This window comes from Zootoca vivipara, chromosome 15, assembly GCF_965207765.1.
Source record: "Zootoca vivipara chromosome 15, rZooViv2.hap1.1, whole genome shotgun sequence".
In the NCBI taxonomy this organism is placed as follows: Eukaryota; Metazoa; Chordata; class Lepidosauria; order Squamata; family Lacertidae; genus Zootoca; species Zootoca vivipara.
The window spans coordinates 771,867-784,317 of NC_142598.1; the positions used below are offsets into that span (position 1 = coordinate 771,867).

At 46.5% G+C, this 12,451-nt stretch overlaps 1 protein-coding gene across 10 annotated transcripts in view; it reads right to left on the reverse strand.

Moving 5' to 3' along the window:
• Nucleotides 1-12,451, reverse strand: part of CDK16 (cyclin dependent kinase 16) — a 51,674-nt gene that overhangs the window by 9,360 nt on the left and 29,863 nt on the right. For all 10 annotated transcript variants that reach the window (XM_035140683.3, XM_088659026.1, XM_035140678.3 and 7 more), the window contains 8 exons: nt 9,662-9,787; nt 8,122-8,178; nt 6,989-7,103; nt 5,419-5,513; nt 3,731-3,793; nt 2,756-2,879; nt 2,539-2,659; nt 498-595 (listed from right to left, as the gene is read on the reverse strand). In XM_035140683.3, coding sequence (XP_034996574.1) covers nt 498-595; nt 2,539-2,659; nt 2,756-2,879; nt 3,731-3,793; nt 5,419-5,513; nt 6,989-7,103; nt 8,122-8,178; nt 9,662-9,787 — 799 coding nt within the window. The remainder of the gene's footprint in view (nt 1-497; nt 596-2,538; nt 2,660-2,755; nt 2,880-3,730; nt 3,794-5,418; nt 5,514-6,988; nt 7,104-8,121; nt 8,179-9,661; nt 9,788-12,451) is intronic.

The window sequence follows — 12,451 nt, forward strand, 5'->3', positions numbered from 1 at the left end:
TTTTACGGAACACCCCCACCAGCACTTCTGCCATGTTTACTTATGTATATGTTGTCTTTTATTATTGACTAACAGAGTTGTTTGGGAATTCTAAGAAACAAAGATATCAGTGGTTAAAATCAGTGCAGTTTTGAAAGGCTCAGCCTGCCATCTTGATTCAAAAGGGCATCTACCGAATAGCTGAATCTTTTATCTTCTTTGATCTCAGAAACTACCATGCAAAATTTGGTTACAATACCCTAAAAGCTATCCAAATTAATAGCAAGTAGACAAGCAACTTGCTATGAATATATAATAGACTGATTGTCGTTATGAATTTATTATGGTAATTGATTATTGATCAACTGAGTAGTATCCCCCTCCTTGTCTAGATTCCTCAAAGCAGCTCAGAAGACTCCTGTGAATCAGCAGTCTAGTCTTCTGTAAGGCCCTCCTGCCTCTCCCCACTGACTTTTCAGCAACACAGCAGTCCCAGCAAGGTCACCCCAGGACCATACCCAATATCCGAAAGATGAAGTGCAGCTGCTCCTCAACTGTGGAGCCTGGGAAGAGTGGTCGTCCTGTGGACATCTCATAGAAGATGCAGCCCACACCCCTGTGGGGAGAAAGACAAGGACATCACTGAGAGGAAGGTCAAAGCAAGGACCAGGCACTTTAGGCTTTAATCAAAACCCTGATTCTCTCCACTGGATCAAAACATTATGTTCCGAGAAAATCCAAATTCTGGCACTTGAATGTGTTATGCGACTTAACCAAATATGCATCTATTTCTTCGTTTTGCAGCACCATTTCCTTTTTCTGATGAAAAAGAAGCAACAAAGGCTTTACACAGTCAATGGGTGGAGCAGCTTCTGGATTCAGCACAGATCTTTGTCCCACCCATGAAAATCAGAAGCAGAATTAGAAAGATATAAGAAAGTCTGCAAAATTCACATAATTTCAACAGGGTGCAGAATTAAACTTTTCTTTCTTTTTCCTTTTAAATCTTAATTATCACTTTTAATCATACAAAATTTGCACATTTACATTTACCAAAATACAGACCATACATTTAACACCGACTTCCCTTCCATGGTTTGTTTTCGTTATCATATACGGAAGGGATTTTCAAACTTTCCGCCTTTAGAGCATACTTTTTAGAACTAGTCGGCCAAAGACCTTCCCTGCATCTCTGCCATGGAACTTAGCCTGCATATTGCAGAGGATTCTGGCATGCATTGAGAAGGGCCAGAAATATTTCAGAAACAAGTAGGGTCTGCAACTAAATGTTACAGCGCAGAGTCCTCCTCACTAGCACCCTGGCAATGCTTAGTCAGCATCTATGGCCAGTAAGTATTCTCAGACTTCCTAAGGCTAGTGGGGAGGAGTCTCTCTCCTTCTGTTCCACTCCTGGCCACTTCCCAATGTACAGTGGTACCTCAGTTGTCAAACGTAATCCGTTCTGGAAGACTGTTCGACTTCCGAAACATTCGACAACTGAGGCACAAAGGTCAATGGAGGAAAAAAAGGGGGAAAATGCAGCAGAAGCTGTTCGACTTCCAAGGTGCATTCGGAAACGGTTTTTGGCATTCGGGTTCTGAAACGTTCAGCTTCCAAGACGCTTGAAAACCGAGGTCCCATGTACTTCTTTCTGCAAACCTTTGGATTCTCCTCACCGTGCCCCAAGCTTGCTGGCATCTCCCTTTTGCTTGAAGAGGGTACCATTTTGGAGCTGCTGTTGGAGAATCTCGTTAACTGTTAGCATCCTATCCTCTTCCCTGGCAAACGTTCCCTTGGGATGCCACCTGACACCCAGAATCCTTGTTTTGAAGTGTAGAAGGGAAGGCATTCCAGGGCAGGGGGAGCCAATCAGATGTCCTCTAGATGTCGTGGACCACAACTCTCCTCCTCCCTGACCTCTGGCCAGGAGCTAGAATCCACCAAGAGCTGGAGGGCACCACGTTGGCTATGCCAGTCCTCGGATGTGTACCCAGTTCACCACACTTTGCATGCTCTTGTTCATGCACATTACAGGGGAATGCTACATGGCGGTGGGCAAGTTGTCCTTCAGAACAGCTTGTCTCTACATGGAGGGATTGGGGACAAACTTCTAAGGAACTCCACAAACACAGTAAGTGTTCCTAGCGGGCAACTGTGACTCGGCTACTGGCTCCATGCATTTGTTTGCCTCTAGCTTCAGTCTCCTTTTCCAGCTCTGCAGTTTCCCGAGATCCAAGCGGCTCAGCTATAGGCATTCTCCGCTGTTTCCTTTACATGGCCTCTGTTTACTTAAATCACCTTTTAAAAAGACAAGAACCATGCAGAAAGCAGACTGCACCCCTAGATGGGGAACCTGTGGCCTTTCAGATGTTGCAGGACTACAACTCCCATCTCTCCTAACCATGGGCCAAAGCCAAGCTAGTCCAACAACATCGGAGGGACACAGGTCCCCCATCCCTGTGGGAGATGACAACTGATGGGCAAATGGAAAGTACTATCAAAATTCACAGATTTCAACCACAGGGAGGGAGAGCTGGCCACAGGCTGCTGAATCCTTACCACATGTCAATCTGGGTGGAGTATTCTGTTGAGCCCAATAGGATATCTGGGGGTCGGTACCAAAGTGTCACCACTTCATTGGAGTAGGTCTTGGTGGGAATGGATTTTGCCCGGGCCAGTCCTGGGAAAGTTAAATTGCATTGCATAACATTTTACATTTCATTACATTTGTTAGTAAATGTTGCAAAGCAAGGCCAGAGGGATAATGAGTACTTGCCAAAATCTGCTAGCTTGAGTTCCCCTCTCTCATTAATGAGCAAGTTCTGGGGCTTGAGGTCCCGATGCAGCACCTTCTGACGGTGGCAATAGGCGAGGCCACGCAGCAGCTGGAACAGGAACAGCTGGAGGAGAGAACAGAGCCATCTCAATGCCTTTCCCTCTAGCTCACCGCAAGATCTGGCATATACAGTACTTCTAACAGTTCAAGAAGGATACTGACAAGCTGGAATGTGGCCAGAGGAGGGCAACCAAAATGGTGAAAAGCCTGGAAACGATGCCTCATGAGGAACGGCTTAGGGAGCTGGGCATGTTTAGACTGGAGAAGAGAAGGTTAAGGGGTGATATGATAGCCATGTTCAAATATATAAAAGGATGTCATATAGAGGAGGGAGAAAGGTTGTTTTCTGCTGCTCCAGAGAAGCGGACACAGAGCAATGGATTCAAACAACTGTACAAGAAAGAAGATTCCACCTAAACATTAGGAAGAACTTCCTGACAGTAAGAGCTGTTCAACAGGGCAATTTGCTGCCAAGGAGTGTTGTGGAGTCTCCTACTTTGGAGGTCTTTAAGCAGAGGCTTGACAGGCATATGTCAAGAATGCTTTGATGGTGTTTCCTGCTTGGCAGGGGGTTGGACTGGATGGCCCTTGTGGTCTCTTTATGATTCTATGATTCTAACCACCCATGGATGCAAAACAAGTGCATTTAGGTAAATGTTTCTGATTCATATAACTTCTTCAAATGGTGGGATTTTATTTGGAAACACCCCTTTATTTTCTCAGGACAGTTCCACGTTCGTTTGATGGGGTCACCACCAATAACCAGAGCATTGAAGGAGAACATGCAAAATAAGTATCAAACCCCCAATGCAATCTCATGCTGAAACGAGCTTTTGCCAGCAACATCCGTAAAGTTGCTTGCTACGCAGTAAAAGAATCCACTGAAACAGACTCAGATGGGATCCAGCAACTTACCTTAACATTGTGCATATTTATTACATTGCCGCAGTCGTCAAGATACTGTTTCAGATCTTTATCCTAGGGTGAAAGAAGACACAGGATTGACAACTTTCCTCTTCATTTATTTAAAATGACTGATTTGTGCAAATAAGTCTGCAATCCTATGAGCACCTAGCTGGAAGTTAGTCCCATTGAATTCAAGGGAATCTTGCTTCTGAGTAAACATGGGCAGGATGGCGCCCCTTATCGTTAAGACTATATGGGAATCCTTCCCATGCGGTGGACCTGCCATAGGACTCAGCAGAATTCCCCCACCCAGGAATGTGCCCTGGTGCTAGATGGGTTGCACCAGGCTGAGCAAGAGGGCTGGAAGGAGATGTGGGAGTCAGGCCCAAGCCCTCATCTCCATATTGGCCCAGCACTGGTAGTGGTCTCAGGGGCATGGAACTGACACTTCCTGTGCTTCCTAGGTTTCAGGAGACTATCCTTGAAAAACTCACCCCCCACTTATGCTACAATAATTTCCTACTGAAGTGGCTGCTTCAGGAGGGCATTGAAAGCTACCTTAAGCATTCTTAAACCTATCATAAAACTATAATTCCCAAGAGTCCTTGGGAGGAAGCCATGACAGTTTTAACACCCTCTCAATGTGCACTGTAGGCAACATCTTCCTTCAAATCAGCCAGGCTGTACAAAATAATAATAATAATAATAATAATAATAATAATAATAATAATAATAATAATTTTATTTATACCCTGCCCTTCCCAGACAAGACTGGGCTCTGGGCGGCTAACAACAAGAATATCAAAGCAAGCATAAAAGAAACAATTCAATTAAAATACAGATTAAATACAATGTTAAAATTCAATTTTAAAATTAGGAATCTACAAGTGGAACCTCATTTAAATATCTGTAGGATAAAACCTTAGGGGAGGGTAACCCCGGGGTCAGACTGAGTCAGTCCAAAGGCCAGGCAGAACAGCTCTGTCTTGCAGGCCCTACGGAAAGATGACAACTCCCGAGGTGCCCTAGTCTCCTGAGAGAGAGAGCGTTCCACCAGGTCGGGGCTAGTACTGAGAAGGCCCTGGTCCTGGTCGAGGCCAGTCTAACTACCTTGTGACTCGGGATCTCCAGTATGTTATTATTTGTGGACCTTAATGTCCTGTGCGGGGCATACCGGGAGAGGCGGTCCCGTAGGTACGAGGGTCCTAAGCCGCATAAGGCTTTAAAGGTCAAAACCAGCACCTTAAACCTGACCCTGTACTCCACAGGGAGCCAGTGCAGCTGGTAAAGCACTGGATGAATGTGATCCCGCGGCAAGGACCCTGTAAGGAGCCTCGCCATAGCATTCTGCACCCGCTGGAGTTTCTGCGTCAGTTTCAAGGGCAGCCCCGCGTAGAGCGAGTTACAATAATCAAGCCTAGAGGTGACCATCGCATGGATCACTGTGGCCAGGTCAGGCTGAGAAAGGTAGGGGACCAACTGCTTAATGCGGCGGAGACGAAAAAATGCCACCTTGGCTGTGGTTGCAACCTGCACCTCCATGGAAAGGACCCAAGCTCTTGACAGAAGGGGCTGACACTAATTGAGCCCCAGCAAAAGATTTTCTGAATGTTCAGCCTTCAGTCGTAAATAATTTGAGATGTTTTCATTCATAAAGAAGTATAAGTTACAGTTCCCATGCCCGCCCGTTTACTCACTAAATACTCGAAGACAAGCGTGAGGGATTTCTCTGTATGGATGATATCATGCAGGGTCACAATGTTGGCATGTTTCAAATCTTTCAGAAGTGAAACTAGAAAACAGAGAAAGAGAGGCATGTTGTGGGACCTGCAACAGTTTAGTGGAGCCATTCCCAAACTCTGGGCTTTGGGAGAAGAACAGCAAGCACACGACATGAAAGCTCCAGGGAGCCTAAAGCCCCCACCAGGGAGGAGGTTATCTGCTGTGTCCCTGCATGATCCACTGCTCTGGACTTGCTGCTGCTTGGGGTGGGTCCTTTTGCTTTCCTCTACATAGGCCAGTGTGGGTTTGTGTGTGCCAGTTTGCAGCTCCCCTGCCTCTCCTCTTATTCTCGCTCAGCCTCACCAAGGGCAGCAGAGTCCGTCTTCCTCCTGCTCCCTGCAGACTGGGTGGGTGGGCCTTTGGGTCTGCCCTCTACATACCTACTGGGTCCTAGTGAGGCAGGTAAAGCTGTGAAGGGGAACTGGCTGAGATTGGAGGGCCAAAGAGATCTGGTTACAAATCAGAAAATGACCTCCCTTGGCTGTGTGTACGTTTGCGACCGTCTTCTTTCCCTCTTCATGTGAACCACACATGAGCACAGGGATCCTTCTCTTTCTGTCCAGACCTCTCTTCCTTTGCTCCCTAAGGTTTTTTTAAATTGTGGCATAATAAGGTGTGGAGTTGTGTAACAATGGCAAAAACTAACCTGTTTTAATTAGACTTAGAGAAAGAATATAAAAACAGCAATAAGGAAAATATATTTTTGCTAAAGTGGAGTAAGTTTGTTGACAATTGCAGTTTATATGGAATACCTCTGTGTGTTAAAGAGGAGGGGTTTCAGTACTTTGACTAGAGATGAATGTTATCCTAGTTCTAACAACACTGGTTCCTTTGATTTGTTGCCTTGCTTTTATGCTTCTTTGACTGAATGATCTGCTAACCTCAGAGTTCCCCAAGCCCACTGATCCCTCCTCCCTCCTGAGCATGGGAAAGGTGTGTGTGCGCATGTCATTAGGGCTGCGCATGCTCCCCTGAACTACACTAGCAAAGGAAATGATAAGAGCACTGCAGGTGATATTCCTCTTGTTGGCCACATCTGACTTAACCCAGAGTCTCTACTGCCCTAACATGAATTCCTCTGGACTTCTGGCTGCTACAGTAATTTTTCTGTTCAATGCAAATATCTCATGATGAGTCTTTGTGTTCACCTGCATTTTCAGTCTGGGACCCCCTCCATTCATGGATGCAGCTGTTTGGCTCATCCAAACGTCTGCAGCCATTTCCACTTTCCACTGGCTGTGGAATTCTTGCAGCTGCTCTCTGGGACAGGCAGAAGATGGAGCAAGAGCCAAAGAGAGGCAGAGCCTTCCTCTGCCTTGAGTTCTACAAGGGCAAACCTGAGACTGGTGCAGGACGCTGTCGGCCAGGGCCATCCCTTGGACTGGGCGCAAGGAAGGAAGAGGTCTGTTGAGGGCAGAGTTCCCCAAGGGACCAGAACCCACTTAAAGTGGCTGACCCTTGTGATTTCCGGAAGAGTTGATGTACCTTCCCGAATGGCTGTGCAAGGTGCTCCTTCTTCATGCTCAAGACGGATCTCCTTCAAGGCCACCAGGTTATCGGTGAGTTTACTCTTCCCCTTGTAGACCGTGGCGTACGTCCCCTTAAGGCAGCAAAGACAGAGCTCAGGATAGCAGCCCAATGCCCAACCTCTAATCAACTTGCCTCGCACCCCAACTCTCCTCCAAGTCCCAAGTTGCCCTGCAATTTAGTTATGCCCCCGTGCCTGCAAAGAATAAATTTCACCACAAAAACCAGAGTGCAAAACTTCCTCTATGTAATTGCAGAAAGATGTTCTCAACACCAGACTGGTCTGATTAGGGGAAGAAAGCTCTCTGCCCTGGAAAGGCATGATTTACTCTTGAGTTCATAACCTTGGGTGGAGTTAATGCAATTCCCTTCTCTCAAGAGCCCTATGATGGATTCATTAATTGGCCCATTTTAAAGAAGAAAGGGTTGAGGCTGACAAGAAATATGGGTCAACAAGAAGTTCTGGATAAGGGTGTTAGTGGCAATCCCGGAAAAAAACAGATTCCATGTGCTTTAACATGTTCTGAACGAATATGCTGGAAAGAATGGGTCACTGAAGGGAACTCCCCAAGGCCATTCTGGAATTTGAACCAGGAACTCTTAAATCCACAGAACTAAAGGAACCCTCCCAAGTTGACCAGATCAAATCCACTGTGAGAAGTGATACTAAGATGAGCTGGAAGTCTCATGGAGATAAAGGAACAACTACACTGGACTGGCCAAGCTTACTGCTCTAAGGCTAAGCCAAGGTGGTGTCCTGGGTTGAGTGCTGGGGAGATCCGGGTTCAAATCCCTGCTCAGACCACAAAGCTCCCTGACCTATGGCAAGCCACACTGTCTCAGCCTATTCTACCTCACAGGGTTGTTGTGAGGATATTAGGCACACCACTCTGCACTCCTTGGACTTGGAGGAAGAGCAAAGTAGAAATCAATACATTAAAGAGAGAGAAAGATATTCAAATCAGTGTGAGAATGACCCTGTCCCAGGTGCCCTGAGATGAAGCAAGCCTAGCTGAGTGGCCATCCCAAGTGTGTTCTAGACTGGAATTCGTTCTCAGCTCCGCCTTCCCGACGGCAGTCAGGGCACTCACTTCTCCCAGCTTGTCCAGCTTCACATACGTCTCCAGCTTCCCAAAGCCAATCTCCGACTGCACAAGAAAAGACAAAGAGTCAGGGTGGGAGGGGCTGCCCTTCTCCAGCCAGGGGGCCCCTACTGCACTAGCACCCCTTCAACGCCTTCAGAATTATTTGTGCTCGTCATAGCAGGAGGACGGTTATAGTCTGGTAGAGACTTTATCCCACCTTTTTTGTGCTGCAGAGAAGGTGGCGAGGAGGTGGGAGCTCTGGGAAAGCATGAATGTGACTCTAAAGCACTATTCCAGCCTCAATGACCCATTGCAGAATCCACACCCCAGTTGGGAGGGGCTCCTGGTCACTGTTCCTACTGCAGTGAAAGGCTATAAGTACTTGTCTTAGCCTTTAAAGCCCTGAATGGCATGGGGCCAGGTGACCAAAAGGTTGCCTTCTCCCATACACACTTGCCCAAACCTCTTCAGAGACCCCCCACCATGTGAGACAAGGAAAGCGGCTATTAGGAGAAGGGCCTTTTCAGTGGTGGTGCTCGTTAAAATCTTTCTGGCGCCAGGTGAATGACTTTCTTTATTCTACCCGGCACTGTAATTAGCTTGATTTATGACCTGGTCCGACTTTTATGGCCGCCCTACACGCTTCCTTAGCGCTCAGCCACACTTCTGTCTTGTCGGACGATGCAGAGCTCAAAACGCAGCAAGAAGTGGCAGCTGTCTGTGTCTTAGTGATGTTTCCAATGAACAGCTCGACACCAGTGCTTCTATTCTAACAAGAGTCTTTATTTCAGAAGCATAAATGAACAGAAAATCCTACAGAAGCAAGCTGCATGGCTGCAGTGCTTATCTCTCTCTCTCTCTCTCTCTCTCTCTCACCAAAACCAAAACCAACTAACTCAGAACAAAGGAGAAATCCCTGGATAATCTGGGCAGGCCCCCAGCATAGCTGCCAAGTTCTCCCTTTTTTAAAGGGAAATTCCCTTATGCTGAATAGGCTTCCTCGCGAGAAAAGGGAAAACTTGGCAGCTATGGCCCCCAGTGAACCAGAAAGCCTCCTGGAGTGTTAACTCTATACTGTCCGGAATCCCAACATAATCTGTGATCTTTAAAGATCTGAAAGTTGGATTAACGGAGGTGCTGTGTGCGCAAAATGAGGCCCCCTTGCTCAATGGGACTCCCCACCACCTGCTGCCCCACACCCCCTAAATCTGCTGTAGAGGATTGGGGGAATCCCCAGAATAGGGCAGGGCAGGGAAGAGGGTGAAAAGTCCTGTTTTGCACACATGCAGACCCACAAAGCACAATGGCGAATTCCAACCTGAATTTTGATCCCAGTGATTGCATATTTTGTATTTTTAGTTCTACTGTGAATTTTATTTCAGCATTCCCCCCCTGCTGAAAATGTGTACACAGTCATTGTTTTCATGATACTGTTAATATTGTGTTTTATTGTTTTATTTGGCCAACCACCCAGAGAACTATGTCATTGGGGAGGGGCACTATGAAGAAAACCCAAATGAACAAATTGCATTTAAATCTGACTTACCAAAGAGACTCTCCGTAACCGTCTGCTCAAGGGCTTGTCAAAGAGAGGGCTGTTCAGAGTGAGCTTCTCGAGGTAACCTTCGGGCAGGCGGATATCAGCGGGAAGTGACAGGCGCTTGTTAATGTCCTGGAGAGGGGTGGAAAATGGGATCCAAATTCTGGAGGCAGAACTAGAGCTTGTAAACCCTCAATGAAGGCTGTTGTGTTCTGAGGGCTTTCTCTGTTGCTGTGCCCACTCTGCAGGATTCCCTTCTGAAGGGCACGCCTCAGGATATCTCAGTTGGCAGAGCATGAGACTCTTAACCTCAGGGTTGTGGGTTCAAGTTCCACATTGGCAAAGGATTCCTGCATTGCAGGGGGTTGGACTAGATGACCCTCATGGTCCCTTCCAATTCTACAATTCTATGAATCAGGCTTTCACACAGGCATTCCTCAGAGCATTAGGAGATAATTCAGCTGCATGGTGTGACTTTTACCTGCCTGATATCACAGAAGGTTAAAAATGCCAGCTGAGGATCTATGATCCATGTATGGTGGGCTGCAAAAAAGTTAAAAGATTCTGGGAATGTATCCATGATGAGTTAAAAAAGATGTTACAAATTTCTAGAGAGAGAAAACTAGAAGTGTATTGGGTATCTTAGGAAAGGATATCCCGAGACTTCCGGTTTAGCACGGCCATCGTTCAGAAGCGCAGAATAGCCCTCCGGGGAATTCTGAGCTTTGAGGGGCATCTAGAGGTCACGCAAAGGCTCTGCGGACCTCGAAACCTCAGGGAGGGGGGTTACCCTGAGGGTCTTGGCACCCAGCAGTGCCCAAACTGCTCTCCTGTTCTCGGGGTTTTATTTGTAAATCCAGGGACAGGATTGAGCTGTGGGCACGAAGGGGAAAGACCACTAGCTCTGCAAAGCGCAGTCTCAGGCTTCGGATGGAAAGCACTGAATTTCCAAAATAATAGAATTCGGACTAAAAGAAGGAGATTGGAAAATTGGTTTTGGAGAAAGTACGAGTTTGGTGAGCCGAGGGGCGAAAAAGGGAGTCCGTCCCGACAGCGGGGAGAAAAATGGCGCAGAGCTGAAATCAGAGAAGGACAGCAGAAAGTGAAAATGCCTGCTGAGTGAGTCATGCAACAAAGCCCGGTGTTACTTTGTAACAAAGCCCGGTGTTACTTTGTTATTCTCTGGTGAGGGAGACCCGGCAGTTCGACTGGGGAACTTTAGACGTCTAAAACTTCAGCCCGGAGGTGATATCTGCCGGCAACGTAGTATTTAACAGTAATTAAAGTTGGTGAGTCGGTCACGACTGGACCTAATGGTCAGGGGTCCCTTTACCTTTGTGGGACCCAGGTGGCGCTGTGGGTTAAACCACAGAGTCTAGGGCTTGCTGATCAGAAGGTCGGCGGTTCGAATCCCTGCAACGGGGTGAGCTCCCGTTGCTCGGTCCCTGCTCCTGCCCACCTAGCAGTTCGAAAGCACGTCAAAGTGCAAGTAGATAAATAGGGACCGCTCCGGCGGGAAGGTAAACGGCGTTTCCGTGCGCTGCTCTGGTTCGCCAGAAGCAGCTTTGTCATGCTGGCCACATGACCCGGAAGCTGTCTGCGGACAAACGCTGGCTCCCTCGGCCTATAGAGCGAGATGAGCGCTGCAACCCAAGTCGGACACGACTGGACCTCATGGTCAGGGGCCCCTTTACCTTTATCTAAAGTTGGTGAGGAGAGGGTGAACTGAAAAGACTGACTGAAGCATTTGAGCAGAAGGGGGAGAGAAGAAGCGGATTTAATTAGCAAATTAGACTATAAACTTTCAAGCTGCACTCTTGTTTTTTAATCCTTTGAGTCTGGGGAGATTGATGTGGAATTAAGCCTACAAATGGCTGAAGATGACAGGATCCTGCTTGGTTTTCTTGCTTTTTAACATTTAAATTTATCTTGTGACTTCCCTATTTGGATTCAGCCAGTAAGTGGCGGAAGAGTAGCGAGACTTGGCTTTTATTTACAGGTTTCCTATATTGTGGATTAGACCAACAAGTGGTCAAAGTCAAAGCGTAGACATTTTGGAATTAGACAGTGATTTTAGACTTTTGGACTAAGGAAACGAAACCTTTGGAGGGAGGGAGGGTTGCTGCCATCCAGTGGTGAACTGTAAAATTGTTGGACTTTTAATGTTGTGTTAGTAGAATGCCATCTGGAAGAAAGCATTTGACATTACATGTGTTTATAAATTAAAATTTATTTGGTAGTCCGAGAATCCCTTTAGAGGCAGTCTGTGTTATTGTAATATATATATAATTTTTTAAGTCCAAAATGGCAGGAAAAGATGGGAATAAAATAACAGGAACACCATCTGATAGAAGAGGATCAAAACAAGAGGAAGTCAAGGACTTGGAGATGTTATGGCAGAAAATTAAAGAAGAATTTAAACAAAATGAACAATGCATGAAGAAAAAATTGGGAGAAGTACAAGAGACAATTGATAAAAAAAATTGAGGGAGCAGTGGGTGAACTCACAACTAAGATAAATGATTTGTCAGTAAGATCTAAGAGAATGGAAGAGACGATGAAGAAAAGACAGAAGGAGGTGCGTGAGTCAAAGAAACAGAGAAGGTAAAAGAAAAAGTATCAGAATTGGATAAAGCGCATGAACAAATGCTTGATAACCTAGCTTTGATTGAGATGAGGCAAAAACAGATGAATTTGAAATTGAGAGGAATTGTGGAAGAGGAAGGAAGAGAAAGGGCTGCTTTCCCTTCCTTCGTTCCTCTTCCCCCCCCTCCTCTTCTCCCCCGCTAGTTCCTC